Genomic DNA, 17,871 nt, shown 5'->3' on the forward strand with positions numbered 1-17,871 from the left:
CCTGTGCAGATGGACCCTGGCGTGGCCTACAGTTACCTTTACCTCCTCATGATACTAAAATCTCCACCCAACGAGCCTCAGCCTCATTTATGTAACATACAATGTACGTATGGGCATGTTTCCTTAAGGAACAGGCGTTGACCTTCTGCTCGCCTGTGCATGCAACATGGCTCCCCATCTAAATGTTCATCCTAAATAAAAGAAACCTACTCACCCTCGTTCAGGGAGTCATGACTTTGGAAGATTTTCCCCACGATCTCATTTGCTGCAAATAAAGTTCCCTTCGTGCGATTACCCACCTGTAGTTTCTACCTGGGACACCCCCCCCCCCCCCCCCCCCCCCACCCAAGGAGCAAACTCACAGGAGTTAGCTTACTCTGGCTGTCCTGCTCTGGGCTCGGAAGGTAGCAGGTTCTTCACCCTTCTTGAAGAAAGAAGGGAGCCTTACCTTGAGGAAAGAGGGGAGCCTTACCTCTGCGTGACCTGTCCCTCCTAACCCTTGAATGCTGTGTCCAGGGCTTTGGGGGTGCAGCTACGCCTGGGCTGTAGGCGGGCAAGTCTCCTTCTTTTGTCCCAACAGTGGAGTCACCGGTCCCTTAAATGTCTGGCCCCTTGGGGGCGATCCCTTACTGAGCCTCCACAGCTGCCCCAGCTAGATTGGCATGCTGCTCTGCTGGGGGAGGGGAGGGGGGAAGTAAGTCTGGAGCCAAGGCTGGAGGAAATGCTGGGGACCAGGCGTGTGGGCAGGAGACTGAGGGAGGTGATCCAGGCTTACTTTTCCTGTTCTCTTTCGCCAGAGGTTTTGGTTCTCACTGCTGGTGGGCGGGACCTCGCTGAGCTGAGGGGCTCAGGGTGGCGTGTGTGTGCGCACACGCACATACATACACATATGTACATGTGTGAACAGTCCAGTGGGGCCGGAGTCAGGGAAGTCTGCCACTTTGCATACATCCAGGGGGCACCGTTCATGTTGGACTCTATGTGTGGTGCCTGCACGGCTTTAAGTGGCCTCACAGGGCCACCCTGGAGGAGGAGATAGACATGTTAGCTCCCCTCCCCCTTCCCACTCCTATAGCTCAATCCTTCTCTAATCCAGGTAGAGGGTAAGAGGGCCTACCCTCCTGTTGGAGGATGGCTGGAGAGCATGGCCATCCCCCACTCTGGGACCTGCATCCCAGCTGTTCAAAACCCCTCCCCGTTCTTTCCTTATTGTCTGCATGCTTGGGACAGTCTACCAACACACATGAGGTTCTGGTGCTTTGTAAGGACTCACTGGTCGGTCAGTAGCCCTGCCCTGGATCCTCCCATGCCCTGGAGTGACCCCCGCCTGCCAGCAGCAGCATCACGGCTACTTTTGCTGCATCCCTGAGGGCAGGGGTAAGAATAGAGCAGGAGTGTCCGGGTGGCTCAGAATCTGAGCCCTGGGGCAGAGTCCCTGGGCGCTTTGGTGGGGAGGCTACTGTCAGCCCAGGCCTTATAAGGGAAACGTCCAGGTTGCAGCTGCTATTGGGACCTGTAGGGCTCATGGGATAAGTGGGCTGGCCAACAGGGAGGAGCCTGGGTGTGATCTGAAAGTCTCCCTGCCCGAGCCTTGGCCTCTCTGGCCCATCTGTCGGAGCTGGTGGTCTTCCAGACACTTTGCCTTCTCTGGAAGCCTCCCATACCTGTCCTTGAGGCTCCTCATGGTCCAGGCCTCCTGGATGGGTTGGAGGTGAGGGTGCAGGAGACCCTGCCAAAATCAAATGGATTTGGCCCATACTTCCAATCTCCACGGGGGGCACTAGGGAGCTGGAGGGTGTGCCTCTGCGTGTGTGTGTGTGTGTGTGTGTGTGTGTGTGTGTGTTGTGTGTGTTGTGTGAGCGTGTGTGTAGAGGGTGCACAGAGACCAGGCGCTAGGGACCTTGAGTGTGTGTGTGTGTGTGTGTGTGTGTGTGTGTAGAGGATGCACAAAGACCGGATTACAGGGAGGCAGGGAGGGGAGAGGCAATTATATGGACGCAGGAGGCTAGTTTTGCTCAAAATGCTCCGTTTATTGCTCTATTCAATGACCACGAGCAAATTATAAAAAGACACCAAATGTCTCTGTCTGCCGTGGAATAAATATTTAAAGTCAGCAATAAAAACACGTGGCTCCAAGATAACACGTTGCCAAGAGTCATGCACGCCCGACTGACGGGCTCTCAACACACGCATGGACACAGGAACACACGCAGAGCTACACGCAGCGAGACTTCTGGGAAGGCTTTCCCACGGTGACACAGAAAAGTGTTCCACACGGATCTGGGGCCCAGACCCCACCCCACCCTCAGAGCTCCCCCTTCTCCCACCCCCCACCAGGGCTCAGGTCCTCTGGGTTCACAGCCCCCCCTCCGTCCCCTGCTTCCTCAATGCCTCACAGGCTGGTCACTGCCTCCTGAAGGCATCTGACACCAAGAGGTCATCCTGGCTGTGATACTCCTCCCACCCCAACCCAGAGACCTCTCGCCCAGCTGAGATCTCTCGGCCCATTCCTTAGGCGCTCCCCATCCCGAGCTCAGTAACTGGGGCAAAATGCAATCTGCCGGGTGGGAAGTGAGGGTGGGGGCCCAGGGCAGGCGCCTCTGCCTGGGCTACTGTGGGGCTGGAGCTCATCACCCCTTTTCCCGGGCCGAGGAGACACAGTGTCCGGTACAGACAGCAGAGATGGACGGACGGACAGACACACTACAGCGGGACGCTTGCGGCACAGAAACGTTTTGGATCAAGTAGCAATGGAACTATCATTAAAAACTGAGGCCCCAGGTCTGCATGGCATGGGTCAGGCCCCGGGGCCCCAGGCCTGGCCTGGCACATCCCTCTCCCACCCTGCCCCAGTCCCCAGTATGTACAGTAGGAAGAGCTACGTTCGGGAGCAGGGGCCAGGCCAAGGCTGCCGGAGGAGGGAGGAGGAAGGAACAGACTAGAGAGAAGGAAGCAGGAGGGGCAGGGACAGGGGGCAGGCGGGGACCCGAGGCAGGGCCCCACATGTAACCGGGGCGGAGGGCCCAGACTCAGGTTGGGCGGTGCCCAGAGGACCTCGGGGCAGGAGCGCAGTCACTCTGGGGACTGGCGTGACAGCTGCTTCTCGTAGAGGCTCATGACATGGTGTACAAACTGGTATTGCTCACATGTCTGGATCATGCCGCCCCTGCGGGCAGAGATGCACAGTGGAGACGGGATGGTTGAGAGACGACGGGCTGCGGGAGGGTGCCCCCAAACCCACTACTGCCCATCATTCGCGAGGGGCCTGGTCTTTGTGTAGCGCGGAGGGGTCAACCCTTGCCAGCCACGTCCCTCTGCTCCTTCCTGTCCCGCCCAGCTCTGGCGCACACAGCAGGGACAGAGAGGACGTGCCCCACCACCCCTCCCCCCTCCCCAGCTGGGTTCCTTTCCCCTCCTCATCCGGCCAGCAGCTGTCTGGATCCAGCTCCTCTCCCCATCTGGGTCCTCCACTCCCCATCCACCAGCACGTCCATGTGCCGTGGGTCCTCCTGCCCCGCACCCCACGCGTGCCTCAGTCTCTCCCCATGCGCCCCCACCCCTGTGCATGGGCTGACCTGTCCTGACGGAGCTGGCACGTGGTCTTAAGGATGTCCACCACTCCCTCCTGCCGCAGCTGCTGGCAGCAGATGCTGGTGGCGATGAAGCAGCCCGTCCTCCCAATCCCTGCACTGAGGGCAGAGGGGCCGCTGGCGTAAGGAACGGACCGGCGTGGGGAGCAGGGAGGCTGTGCTGCCCTGGTGGGTGGCTGGGAGGACCCACCTGCAGTGGACGATGATGGGGGCGCAGCGGGGCCCCTCCTGCCGGGCGGCCTCCTCCACCTCCCGCACCAGGTGCAGGAGTGGGGGGGCCCGGTCTGGGGTCTTCTGGTCGGGCCAGGACGTGAACCAGTAATGCTTCAGGCCTCGCTCTTCGGTCCCGCTCTGTCCAGGAGACAGAGACCCACCCCAGATACATGTGAACTCTTAGAGTCCCCAACGCAGCCCAGAGTTGGGAAGGGAGCAGCGAGAACACAGTGGGGAGACCCCGGCGTGGGACCCACGGCCTCTGCCACCTACACCGTGCTGCTCGTACTGCTCAGTGGCATCAGAGACCCACAGCCAGCTTGGTAGTGGAAGCTGCTCAGTGACAACTGGTCTTCCCTGGTCCGTTCTGCCCCAACAACTCCAGGGTCCTCCAAGAGAGGCAGAGAGTCCCTCTCCAATCCGCTCCTGTCCTCTGCTCCCTTATCTTAAACAGCCGGGTCACCCCTCAGCCTCATGACCAGGAGCCTGGGGGCTCTCCTGCTCACGTCACTATGCTTCGCCTGCCACCACCCCCAAGTCTTGTCAGTGTTCTTGCCTCTCCACCAGCTCCACCTCCACTCTGCCCTTTATCGTGTCTCCACCGTCTCTCCCTCCCCGCTGACTGCTCTATCCCCACAGTGGCCAAACGTGGTCCGTGTGCAGCACAGATCTGGACACGCTGCTCTCCTGCTCAGAACTCTCCAATGGCCCTTGTTGCTCTCCGAATAAAACCCACTCTCCTTAGTCTTCAGTCTGGCAAATGAGACACACCGTATAGGATCTAGCCCTCCAAGCCCGTCTCCTATCCCTGAACACGAGTAGTACTCAATCTGGAGTGTTCCTGCACTCCAGATGGTTTGTACATAAAACCTCTGCTGTGCGCGTGCGCGCACACACACACACACACACACACACACACAGCTATTCCATCTTCCGTGCCTTTCTTTTTAACTTTTTTCTCTGCCTGGAATGTTTTCTCCCTTGTTTGCCCCTAGTCAACTCCTACTCATCCTGCAAACTCCATTCAGCACCACCACTTCCAGGAAGCCCTCCCTGAACACCTGGCTAATGGAGTGGCCTTCTTCTATGTTCTTGCCAATCTCTAGCCTGGTACTTACCATTAGGGGTGCTCCTTTAGGAGAGAGTCCAGGCTTTGGACAGTCTGTGTTCCCAGTACCCACCCAGAGCCAGGCGTAGGGAGGCTTCTTGTAGAGACTCATGGACTCACGGACAAAAGTAAATACTTCCCATGGCAGTGTGACAATGAGGTGGCCCTCATCTCACCTCAGCCTCTCTTTCTGGGGAAGCAGAAAGCTTCCTGGTACTTGGCTCACCTCTCCCAGCCTTTGGGGTTATTACATTGGGCTCTACCCAATCCAGAGGATTCCAGAGGAACAATCTCCTCTCTTATGCTGAGCCTAGAAGAAGCACCACTTCAGGGTGGGAGGATACCTCTCCCCACTCTTTTGGGCTGTTTTGTATTGCTCATATTTAGTATGTCTTCCTTTTTTTTTTTTTCCCCTTTTTGTGTAACCATGACTTTCCTGTGCAACCCAAATGCAGCAAGAAGTGTCTGCCCTCTGGTGGACAGATTGAATACTACAGGATCTCAAAGTTCTAACGGACCTTCAATTCTAAGGACTGGAGGTTGTTTGGAGATCTCTTACCCAGGCAGTTCTGGACTTGAGTGTATCTGAAGCAGAGTTGGAAGGCATCATGAATGACAGTGTAGACAGAGAGAGAGCCCAAGAGCATAAAATACAACTGATATCTGGTCCTGCCTCTGGCCCCCAAGTCCATTCACCCCTCCCTCATCCCTGTTTATCAGTACATCCTGAGAGTGACAGAGGCCTGGATTTCAGCTACAGACCCCATTATCTGTGGAGGCCCCCGGTCATGGTCCTGTCCCCCATCCTCCCAGTCCGGCCCAGTCCGGCCCAGCCCAGTCCCTGGCCTCACCCTGAGGGAGATGAGTCGCAGCCGGTAATCCTCGGTATGAATGACTTTCTGCACAGTGATCTCCACTCCGTCGTACATCACCTGCTCCTCCGGCCAATACTCAGTGCACTTCTGCAGGGGCCCAGACCAGGCTGCAATACACTCCCAGTTCCCCACCCGGTTTCCCCAGTGCCCCACCAGGGCCAGCAGGGCAAGATATAAAAGGACAACAGGTTCGCAGTTAGACAGCAGTTCAAACCTCAGCTTCATAACCTGTACGTTACTTCCCTTTTTTGAGCCTCAGTTTCCTGATCTGGAAACCGGAAGTGATGCCTACTCTGAAGCACTCTAGTGGGGATTCGATTAAATGGGCTACTATGGGTAAAGAAGTAGCCGGAGTGGGCCCCAGCGGGCAGGGAGGCAGGACCCGACCAGAGCATAAGCGGGGCAGGTGGAGAGGGCAGGGCCTGGACTTAACCTCGCTCAGCCTCCCATTTCCTCCCCTTGGCAGTGGCGTGAACACTACCACCCTCACGAGACTGTTGTAAGGATTCATACGGAAACAAGATGCTTAGCCGAGGGCACAAAGCAGCAGACGCCTGGCAGCGGCATGGGGTGCTTACCTCATTCATCTCCTCGATGTTGGTGATCATGACGATGATGGGTGTCTGCTCCTGCCACACCATGCGCCAGAAGTCGCTGACCGTGCTGACGATGGGTCCCTGCGTGGCAATGTACACCTTCTCCTCCCCACCGTAGCCCTGTGGCCAGCCAAGTCCAGGCTATCAGGGTCGGACGCAGCGCTCCCTGGGCCCAGTCCCCACACTCAGGCCCTTCCCAGGGGGCTGGCAGGAGCCACGCTGGCTTAAGGGCAAGCCTGGAGGTCAGATCCTGTTGGCTTGGGCCTCCCTTTCAGGGAGAGGTCGCTGGGATGGGGCTACATACCCGGATGTAGTTGGCGTTGATGTAGGAACTCAGAGGGTCATCGGGGTCTGGCGAGGTCAGACATACTCTGCTGTGGGGGTCTGGGGTGCGGGGTTGGGAGGAGACAGGTGAGGCTGGTATTTGACAGAAGCAGCACCCCTCTAGTGCAGGGCTCACCTTATCTGGCCCGCTTCCGGGCACCCACATTTTTCCTGGGACTCCTGAAGTTCCTCCTTCGCCTACCCACTAGCAAAACACAGGCCCGTCTCCATGACCCTGGGTCTCCACCTCCATAGCATCATTGCCTGCCCCCTGCCTGTGTCCCTTAAGCTGCCCCGGGCTCACTGTGCGTCATGTTCTGGAGAGGAGTGGGCTAAGTCCAGAAAAGGAATTACCTACAGTGCACATCCTGGTCGGCAGGGGTGGCAGAGTTTGGGTACGCACTGTCACTGACGTGCTGTGCACACTTGAAAAGCACATGTCCTTCCTAAGCCTCGACTTTCCTATCTGTAATACGGGGGGTAGACACGCCCACTTCCCAGCTAAACGAAGCTAAACGAGAAAACAGCTGTGAAAGTGCGAGGTAAACCGTCAAGTGCTTTATAAAGAGCTATTAAGATCTGGGGGTAGAGAGCCAAGGGAGAGCCCAGGGATGGATGAAATGGTAGGGTCTTAGCAGCAGGTGCACGTGTGCACAGAGGGCTTTTTCCTTTTTCTCCCAGTCTATTCCCGTGTCAAATCCCACAGCTGCAGATTCTCACAACCTCCTGCTCCTCTTCTTGGAGTAGAATCTGTTTTGTTCCAGCTACAGCCTCCCTGAACTGACTATTCTGTCAGCCAGCAGAGGCTGGGACTGGGACGGGGAGGCCATGTGAGGCGGGCAGGGAGTTGGCTGGGGGCCCGGGGCCCTGGTGGCCTCTGGTCTGGCTCTGTCACCAGCTCACAGTCTTAGCCCTTCTCCGGGCTTCGGTTTCTCTCCCGAGAAACTACAGGCTGAACTACAGGCACATCCGGCATACAGTCTGGGGCTCTCCAAGGCAGCACAGGGGAGCCAGAGGGCGGGGTTCAAGTCCTGGCTCTGTGACTTGCTACGAGTGCCAACGGGCACGATTTCCTTAGTTCCCCTGTGCCGCGTCTGTGAACCGGAGACATCCCTTCCGTCATGGCCCCGCTGGTCTTGTAAAAATAAAAGGAGTGAATGGTATCCAGGTGTCCTCAGGCCAGTAACTTAGCCCAGCACGCACTGTATCGCACAGCACGTAGCTGTGATCACTGCCATTATTACAAGTTTCCCTGTAGGTTAGCAGGTCGAGAGGATCCCAGACCTGGTAGGAGAAACAGGAGGTGACCCTCACAAGCCTCCGTTCTCCGGACCTTTTATGGGGAGGCGAGTTCTCCTCCCTCCCACGCCCGGAAGTCCTGGCAGGTGATCTGGGGGTGGGGCCCCCTTGTGGAGAGGGGCACAGAGAGGTTAGGGGTGGAGGAGGGAGAGTCCATGAAGGAGACTCTGGGTGGCCAGCAGAAGAGAGGAGCGCGGAGTGCTGAGGGGCCACCTCCCTGCCTGCCCAAATTAGGTGCTAGAAGTGGGCACGCCCCTTTTTGACCAGCCACCAGGGCCTCTGGCGTTGAAGAAGAACCACTGTGGGAACCGGAATGGTTCTACTGACCCCACTGAATACTGCCTCCGTGCCTGGCACTGTGCTGGAGGGGAGGGACTCCACGGCAAACAGGACACGGTCCCTGCCCCCAAGTGCCAGGCAGGCAGACAAGCAGCGTGTGGTCTGAAAGCACCCAGGCTGGGTCTGAAGGCCCTGTAGGAGCAGGGGTAGGGAACACCATTCTGTCTGATGCCAGTGCACGGGGCCAGGCGGGGGGTGGTGACATGAGGTGGTGAGGAACCAAATGACAAAGGGTCTTATAAACCATGCTTATAAGGCTGGACCTAAACCGGAGGATTATAAAGGTGGCAATGACAGGGTAAAGGAGAAGAATGACATGACTGGCTGTCTGCTTTGCACCATTTCGGGGACAATGGTAGATGAGGGACAGGAGGGGAGACCAGCCAGGAGATTATTGCCCAGCCCAACTCCAGGGGCATTATGTCAGTGCAGTCCACGTAAATGGCACCCCTGGAATTGGGCAACATACAAGCCCTGAACCCCAAAAAGTCATTTGGCAGTGAGGATGGCGAGGGAGAGCTGATACAGATTTCCTTCCTTCCTCCCTCCCTCTCTTCCTCCCTTCCTCCCTCCCTTCCTTCTATCCTTCCCACCCCTCCCTCCCTCCCTCCCTCCCTCCCTCATTCAAACAGGAGCAGAATGTCTGCTATGTGTCAGGCACTATTTTGGTACTTGGGACACAGTGGCAAATGGACAGAAAGCGCTCCCCTGTATCTTGTCCTCAGTGCTGCCAGCTGGGTTACCGGTCACTTTGTCCTAGTAACTGTCCACGGATCTGTTTCTTCCATTAGACTGTGAACTCCCTGTGTCTCATTCATGCCTGAATTCTCATCCCCTGGGCTAGGGGCTCAGCAAATGTGGGCCAAGCGAATGAGAGAACAAGCCTCGGGGTGTCCTGGATCTGGTGGGCCTCTGCCAAGCCTGACGTGTCCTCTGTCACACACACCCCCGCGCGGATCCCGGGCTCTGAGGCACAGGGTCAATTCTTGCTGGCCACAGAGGATTCTCTGTTGAGCTCCAGGGCCTGCAGGCTCAGAGCATGGTGGAAGTGGCCCAGGGCCTCTCAGCAATCCAGTGGGGACCGCTGGAGCGATGGCCTGGCTCCCAGCCTCCCCCAGGGGTCATTCCGAGTGGCCAGCAAAGCCCCCGGTTCTGGGGTACCCGAGCCCCTCCCTTCACGCGGGGCTGCCTGGTTGGAGGGTGGCAAGATGAGGGACGAGGTGAGCAGCCCTGAATAATGCATCCTGGCCTTAAATGGTGCTTTGTTTAACCGGAACTACCTAGAGACTGCGTAACCATAGCAACCACAAGTCGATATTTTAAAAGTTAAAAATAAGTCATGACATCTTACATGTTGTTGGAGATGCTGATGGGAAAACTGCTTTTTTAAAGCCTCGTTACTCCACCAACCGAGAGGAGTAGGTTGGTGGGGACTCACTTCCAACACGTCACCCCCTAAGCCAGCCTTAGGGCCTGGGGCCTGAACTTGGCAGGGGTGACAGGCAGACAGGGGCTTGATGAAAGTTATCTGAAAATGACACCCCAGGCTGAAAGAGGAACGTTCGGTCACCTGGTCTAACTGTCCCTCTCAGACCCGCCAGGGGACTGACCATGCAGCTTCACTTGCACACTGTGAGTGACGTGGAGCTCGCTCTCTGACAGGCAGCTCATTCCCTTGTGGGGCGGCTCTTCCTGTGAGAGGACTCACAACCAGAACAAAGTCAACTCAAGGTAGACCAAAGAGCCCAGTTCCGGGGGTCAAGGAGGCCCAGTTTGAAACTTCCTGGCTGCGTGACTGTGGATGAGCCAATTAACCTCTCGGAGCCCTCATTTCCTCCCTTCAAAATCTGCCCACTCTGAAGAGATAAAAGAGAGTGAAAATACTCTCCAGTCACCACGCACCGTCTAGGAGCTCTTACGACCTTCCCTCTTTCTCTCTGGGTTTCCAGAGCCAGGCACAGCCAGGGCAAGGGTGAAGGAAAGAACTAACCTCTGCCCTGAGCAGGGAGACTTTCCCGGCACTCGGTACCCCCTAACCCTCCTTCCCTCCTTCTCGTGACCCTGAAGGCCTAGCTCAGGGCAAGGGGCACCCAGGTGAGGGTGAGCCTGCCCTCACCTTCTGGGGCAGCAAGTACTCACTGGGAAGGATGGTTTTGTACCGGTTCTTCCGCACCAGCCCAGGGATGTCATACTCCTTCGGATCCACAAAGTTCATGGGGATTTCCTGCAAGATGAGGACACGGGGGAGTTAGCAGCTGTGGGCTGGCTCTCACAGACGTTTGAATCCAGGCACCGGTGTGCCCCTAACTTCTAGTCCAGACGTTTGCTTGAGCGCATGCCTTCTTTCAGTAAACATTTAGTATTAAATGAGTCACTGCACATAAAAAGCATTTAGAATAGCACCTGGCACGTAGTGAGTAAATAATAAATGTTACTATTATTATAGTCGATCAAGGGCCAACCTGGCACATAGTAGACACTCAGTTAATGGCTGCTGAACAAAGAACAAGGAGAGAACCAGGGACCTGGCCAATCACATTCCCTGCGCTGCAGCCAACCTGAATGGCTTCACGGATCCGGGTTCCCACCCAGGGCATCCCCACCGCAGGAGCTCAGGCAGTGCCACACTCTTTGTGGTTAACATCCACCCCATCCTCTGTCCTGTCCACCTTAAATGCCATCTCCTCCAAGAAGCCTTCCCCGATTCTCCCCGGGAAAAGAGCCTCCTTCTGAGCTCCCAAGGATATGTTTGCACCTCCCAATCATGCTCTGTGTTGAGAGCCCCAAGTTCACACTTCTCCACCTGGCATGCGAGGTCGCCTTGGATCTGGTCTTTGTTTACCGTGGGTTGTTCTCAGTGACCCGCTCTCTAGTTACAGGCAGGTCTCTTCTGTGCTGCAAATACGCCCCTCACCATCCCGCTCCAGGTCTGAGCTCCCAGCGTGCCTTCTGACTCTGCTAGTCGGGAGCCCTGATCCCACCCCTCTCCACCTGTCCAAACAGTTCCTAGGCTGTAAGTTCACCTCTTGGCCCCTCCCCACTGTTCTCCGGGATGACTCCCCAGTGCCTTGGGCTTCTTCACCCACCCCCCCCACCCCCCACCCCCCCCCCGCCTTCCATCTGACCCCGCTGCTCAGCGCCTGACTACACGTAGTTTCACAGTGTCCACAGTTTTTGGACATAGTAAGTATGGGCTTTAAGTACTGAGAAAGATTCACTTTCTTGGGTTACTGTGAGAATTGAAAAAAACAAAAAAACAACCAAAACCAAAACCAACGTGTCCAAAAGTGCCCACAGAGTGAGCGTGCAGGCCATGTTCTTTTCTCTCTGGGCAAAATCAACAACAATCTACTGAACAGGAAACACCAGAGAGGATTCAAACCCCTTCTTCAAGGGGAGGTGATGATGGGGGACACAGAGCAGAACTGAGGCTCGGGTGGTTAAGGAAGGCTTTCTGGAAGCATCCAGTGGGACAATGATGTGAGTACAGGCATGGGAGGAGAGGCCCGGGGGTAGGGGGAGGTGGTGGTCCAGTTTGAAGTGGACAGTCGCTGTAGGGGTGGGGGGCATAGGGCTGAACAAAGAGGCTGGGCTAGCCCAACTCGGGTAAGACAGGCGATGCCCAGCCCTGGAGAATGTGGAGCAGTGGGTTGGAGAGTGACTGCGGTTTTCACAGAGGAAACGGCCATCCAGTCCAGGTAGGAGACAAGGTGGCCTGGGCAAGGGGAGCTGAGGGAGGTTCATGGCTTCCCCATCCCTCTGGCCTCTCCCCGAATACTCAAGGCCTCTTTCCCATTCCTGCCCATACTGGTGAGTTACCGGATGGGTAGGTTTGAGTGAGGAATCAGCTTTTGGACCCAAGCCCCTCCCTTCCTCCTCCTTTGGGGACCCTCCTGCAGAGAAACAAACATAGGGATGGCCCCCATGGGGTGTGGGGTGCACCACCTGGGGTGGGTAGAAAATCTGCAAATTCTGGGGCTCAGTATTAGAAAGCTCACTATTACGACGCACCTAAGCCTCATTTCACACTTTGCCTTCATCAACGAAAACAAAGGAGACACTAAGGAGACACTATCATTACGTCTTAGCTGATGACTGGTTGAGGGCTCAGGCAGGTAAAGCAGGTAAATGTCATTTATCGGGCCCCTCAAAATCCCACAGGAGGCAGCTGGACCAGGCTGCTGCAAAGGGTCTAGAGGGGGACGGGGTGACTGGAGGGATGTCAGAGGATGAACGACGCTCGGTGATGTCAGCTGGGCGAAGGGAGGGAAAACAGGAAGTCAGAAGGAAGGCATTCTTTGACTTCCAAAGCACCGCAGTGGGCAGTGAGGACTTGGGGACGCCACCGAGCACCCGTCACCCAGCGGAGCCCTCTGCACACATTAGCCATGTCTTTCATCCTTGCAACATTCCTATGATTTGTACCCCCATTTTCCAGGTGAGGAAACGGAGGCTCAGAGGGGAAGCAGCTCGCCCAAGATGGTGGGAGAGTGGATAAGGAAATAACAAATCCATCAGATGCTGGGTTCTGGGCACCCCCACCACTGCCTTGCTAGGTGCGTGATCGGTGTGAGCAGAAAGGTCTACCCAGAGCGGCGTGACTGGCACGGGAGGACTCACAAAGAATTCTGCCTGCAGCAGGAAGGGGTCCAGGGCCTTCTCGTGAAGCTCCTTGGCCTGCAGGACACGGGAGGCGCTGAGCAGGTACTCGCGGGCTGACTCCTCACGTGGGGACATGAGATAGCCGAAGCCCTCCTCATTGCAGCCTGGTGTGCACATGTCCAGGGTCAGGGAGACATTGGAGCCCCTCCTGGAAGGACCGGGAAAGGGGGGGTGAGTCTCAGGGGCGGGGAGGTGGGGAGGGAGAGATCAAGGGTGGCAGCGGGAGGAGTGGGAGGGTGACAGCACCCCTGACGGGAGCAGCATGAGTCTCAGCTCCGGGGCTTAGGCCTGATTCCCCGTCTCCTGCCTCCTGCGATGGAGATGCTAACTGAGGTGGGGGGCTTGGGGCCCCGGTTCCAGAGGTTCCATCCAAGGCGGCCTCAACACAGCCCTCCCTGGACTCTCTTCTGTCACTGCCCAGAGGCAGTGCCCAGTCCTGTGGCCCCAGGAAGCTCATGAGAGAGGGCACCTGACTAGAGCAGGAAAGCGACGCTCTACCCTCCGCATCATGGCCTTGGTCCCGCCAGTCCTGGCTGACGCTGGCCATGAGTCATGGAAATCTCATCCAGGAGAGGCCAGGCCCCTTGGCTGTCAGGGGAAGACGGAGTCCCGGGGCTGCATAGCAGCAGCAAAGATGTCTGCACTGGACAGGCTCTACCCCATTCGGTGTCTAAAGCGTCAACAGAACAGTTGAAGGGCGCTGACCACATAGAAAGGGAAAGCGAGTCCCAGAGAGGGGACAAGAACTGCCCAAGCTCACACAGTAAGGGAATCGCAGAGCTGAAACTACAAGCTAGGTTTTCTGACTCCTCGTCCAGGGCTTCTTCCAAGATATCATGTGGAGAACTCAAACCTGGTGTGATCCAGCTTACCCAACGAGGCTCTGAAAAGGTGCTGACACCTCCCAAAGTATGTTCTGGGGAATACTCCGGGACATTCTATAAAAGCAGAGTGGTCAGCAGACTTTGAGAAATGCCACACGCTACCTGCTTGCTGATTTACAATGAACGCAAGCGTGTTACAGGCCCTGACGAGTCCTGTAATAAGGGAACCTACCCGAACTTCCTTGAGCACAGCAGCGTACGTGTGAGTATGCACACACATACACCTGTATATGCCTATGCGCTCGTGTGCACTAATGGCACTTCTCAGCATTTACCTTGGGGCACTCTGATCTATAGGAATCAGACCTGATGAGCATATGTCTACACTGGCTAAACTAAGAGGCCAGCTCTATCCTGGGCCCTGGGAGTCAGAGTCAGGCGTCTGCCCTTCTGATGGGGAGCTGAGAGCTCAAAAGCCCATAGAGCCCACCCCTTCTCCACCCCTCCCACCTTTCCTGTAGACCCATGGACTTGACGGTGAGTGAGGCAGGGTCGGCCTCCGGCTTGATGTCCATCACGAAGTCAAACACAGGAGTCTCAGGGACAGGGTCCAGGTCTAGGAAGTCATCCTCGACCTTCTCTTCCATCCACTCGGAGTAGGTGAAGGAAGGCTGGCGGCTCACGGACTGGCGTCTATCCTCAGGGCGCGGTGGGGCGGGTGGCTCTGGGGGAGCCCTCAGGAGGTGCCACACCTAGTTGGGAAGACACAGCATCGTGGACCTGGGGCCGTGTCAGCTGGCCCCTGAGTGACGGGGTGTCCATGAGATGGAGTTCCCTGCCCTCAATGAGTCTAGAGCAGCCCTGCTCTCCTGGGAGCCGTCTGCATAGCACCGCCCTTCACCTAGATGGGAGTTTCCAGTCCCCACCCGACTCCCTGCCCCCACCCTCCCCCAACCCTCAGTCTCTTGTGGACTGAGGTCTTCTCGGTGGGGTGTGGGGCTCCTACACCAGTCTTCTCTGGCTTTAGTCCTTCCCTCAGCTTAGAACATCGCAAACCCATCTTCAAGAAGAAGGTGTCCCTCAACCCAGGCTGGGCTCACCAGTGGAAGGGCACAGATACCCTGTCCTTGCCCCGACCTGAAACATCTAGCTCAGAAATCAAGTGGGAGCTGGGGGGGACTGGGCCTCAGGGTCAGAGGAGGGGTGCACGGAGGTCAGGCCAGGAGGTACCTTACCAGGGTGGTAATGAGGATCACAGACAGAGTAACCAGCAGCAGATTGGGGACTTCCCAGGTCCCAATGCCCAGCCAGGCCTGGGGAACATGAGACAGACAGTCACCACAGGGTGGTGGTGGCGGGGGGCCAAGTTCTCATTCATTCCGGCAGCGACAGAACTGAGGCTCTGAAAGCTGCCGACCAGGTCTGGGTGGGGAGCAGGGAGATGGGTTTCAGGGGCACGGAAGTATCTTCTGAACTCGGAGAAGCCCCATCCAGGGGTTGGGGGGGCTGGAGGTCCCCAGTCACTCCCTCCTACCTTGGAGCTCCCTGGAGCTTACTCACCATGGGTCCCAGCTGTTCCGGGAGTGTGAGCAAGGAGGAGATGAGGTCTGTGGCATTCTGTGACCAGATGGGGCCATAGCCGCTGAGCCAGAGCACCCCGCAGGCAAGCTGGGGCAGCCAGGGGGAGCGGACTGAGTTTGGACCCTGGGCTCCCGGCCCCCATAGTCCCCCTGCAGAGCTCACCTGCAGCCTCAACCCGGCCCCCCCAAGGTCCAGACTGCAGAGCTCAGGGAAGAGCCCAGGTACTGTGTGCGCAGAGCAGGCCTCAGGACTCTCCCTGGAGAAAAGCTGACTGGAGGGAGCCAAGATAAAACCCTTCCCAGAAGGGACCCCCACCAGGTACCCATGTAAAAAGTTTCCCAGAGATGTATCTCCATAGACGGGAAATTCTCAGAGAGACCCCTGCAGGCCTGGCTGCTGGGGAGGCCTCAAGTCCTGCTTCTCGGGTTAGGGAAGGCAGGCTGTGAGGGTCTTAGCTGCTGAGGCTGTAGCTGAGAACTCCAGCCTCCTGTACACACACCAGCCCGAGGGCTTGGAGTCACTGTGGGACACTGAGAAGGCCCCTCACCTCCCACGATCCCCAGGTGGCCATCCTGGGGAGGACGCGGGGGGCCGTCCCTCCACCTGCCCTCAGTCAGGCCCTTGTAAGGCCTGTGATATCCTTACCAGGAACTGGGAGGCGGCCAACAGGCACAGGCTGTTCCTGACAGGGAGGGAGTGGCTCCCGACACCTCGAGGTGGTGGCTTCTGAGCTGGCTCTGAGGGCTGTGAAGGCGGTGGGGGCGGTGGCATTTCTCTCGGAGAGTCCGCGAGCCCTTCGGCCTGGTCCAGCGCCTCCATCACTACCGGCTGGGGGAGACCTGTGGAAGGCGGGACACGCGCCCGGTGACTCGGGTCCTGCCGACCCACAGCGGGCCGCTCCTTCTGGGGTTGCTGTGGCTTCCGCTCAATCTGGGATCAGTCAGCGTGGCTCCACTTCCAGCCGTCACCCTCGATTAGCAAAGCAATATTCACCTACCTTCGTCAGAAAGAGCTAAGTGTGGGTGGACAAATTATTTCTCTTTTATTTCTCCAGTAACAGAGTTAAAATGGCAGGAGGTTTTTCAGGGAGTTAGCATCGCCGTGTTTACGCAGCTCCATTCTTTTCTATTTCTTAAGGAAACAAAAAACAACCACCTCACACTCAATTAAAAGAGAGAGAGAGAGGAAAAAAAAGACACGGCGTAACCAGGCCGTGACCCTGAACAGCCCTCCGAAGCCCGCCCTCCGGATTCGTGTCTCTTGTGGCCCGTGCCCCCTGGCTGAGGCTGGAGGCTGGACCCCGGGCAAGATCACAGCCACGCGGCCCTTCGCCACCTCAAGGGCACACCGTGGGGTGTGGAGGAAAATCTTGGTGTAGCAGAATTGGTATCAAAGGCCTAGTCCTGGGTCTGTCCCTGGCTGTGTGACCCTTGGAGAGTCACCCCCTCTCTGGGCTTTGTTTCCATACCCGGGAGATGGAGGTTCAGCTCAACCCTTGGATTTCCTCCTGCTTTAGGAAGCCCTGGTGTTTCCTCTCAGATAATTTCAACACGGGGTTCCGCTACTATGAACGTGTGGTCACCACTGGCTTACATCTGAGGCGCCGGCTGAAGTTTGGGATTCTGTCAGCACCCACGTTAGGGAGTCCCAGATGCTGGACGCCCTCCTTTGAACCCACCTGCTTTAATCTACTGCCAAGAAGAGAGGGACTAGCAAAGTGGGTGTGTGACAGCTTGGCGGTGGGGATGGGGCTGTCCATACAGCCCTGCGTCAATAGGACAATGGACCCCTTTTCTAGTTGGGTGATTAATAGAACACCCACAGCCAAGATCACGTGAGGCCAATGGTTTTTCTGGCCGTGTGCTTGCTCGCTCACTGGACATGTCCTGAGCGTCTTCCATGGCCCGGATCAACGGTATGGTGCCAAGGGCCCAGGTCCTGGTGGCGGCTGTATTTGTGTCTATCACAGGCCCCTCCTTCTAGATGCTGACCTGGTACGGTCCCCCCACGTATGTGTTCCAGCCACACTCCTTGCAGTGCCTCAGGTGAGCTCACCTACCTGCCCCGCTCCCCACGCCTCCCCCTGTGCTTTGCCAACGCTATTCCCTCTGCCCGGAACATCCCTCCAGCATCCTGCTTCCCTCCCCTGCCCACTCCCCACACGCTGCCAAGTTAACTCCTATTCACCTTATAGAACTCAATCAGATGTCACCCACAGTAGGTCCTCCTCTGTCACATTTACCTAGCACCACGTGCCTCTCCATAAGCACCACCAGCAAGGACACATCTGGAATGTGCAAGGCCCTGCTGTGGGTGCTTTAGACATGTGGATTCGTTCACTCTGCACAGCACTCGTATGAAGTCAGTATGCCAGCTGTCCTCATTTTATAGACGAGGAAGAGGAGGTCCAGAGAGGGTCCAAGACTCTCCCCAGGTCACTTAGCTAATAAGTGGCTGAGG

At 57.1% G+C, this 17,871-nt stretch overlaps 1 protein-coding gene across 3 annotated transcripts in view; it reads right to left on the bottom strand.

The window, feature by feature from the left end:
• Nucleotides 1-2,006: 2,006 nt before the first annotated feature.
• The window catches only part of PTPN5 (protein tyrosine phosphatase non-receptor type 5), a 56,376-nt gene continuing 40,511 nt past the window's right edge, over nt 2,007-17,871 (bottom strand). For all 3 annotated transcript variants that reach the window (XM_058688431.1, XM_058688432.1, XM_058688433.1), the window contains 12 exons: nt 16,057-16,250; nt 15,391-15,498; nt 15,066-15,143; nt 14,341-14,582; nt 12,965-13,154; nt 10,484-10,568; nt 6,687-6,766; nt 6,365-6,502; nt 5,763-5,873; nt 3,781-3,941; nt 3,576-3,689; nt 2,007-3,166 (listed from right to left, as the gene is read on the bottom strand). In XM_058688431.1, the coding sequence (XP_058544414.1) occupies nt 3,073-3,166; nt 3,576-3,689; nt 3,781-3,941; nt 5,763-5,873; nt 6,365-6,502; nt 6,687-6,766; nt 10,484-10,568; nt 12,965-13,154; nt 14,341-14,582; nt 15,066-15,143; nt 15,391-15,498; nt 16,057-16,250 (1,595 nt within the window). In that variant the 3' untranslated portion in view covers nt 2,007-3,072. The remainder of the gene's footprint in view (nt 3,167-3,575; nt 3,690-3,780; nt 3,942-5,762; nt 5,874-6,364; nt 6,503-6,686; nt 6,767-10,483; nt 10,569-12,964; nt 13,155-14,340; nt 14,583-15,065; nt 15,144-15,390; nt 15,499-16,056; nt 16,251-17,871) is intronic.

The sequence above is a fragment of the Neofelis nebulosa genome, chromosome 10, assembly GCF_028018385.1.
Source record: "Neofelis nebulosa isolate mNeoNeb1 chromosome 10, mNeoNeb1.pri, whole genome shotgun sequence".
NCBI classification, from domain to species: Eukaryota; Metazoa; Chordata; class Mammalia; order Carnivora; family Felidae; genus Neofelis; species Neofelis nebulosa.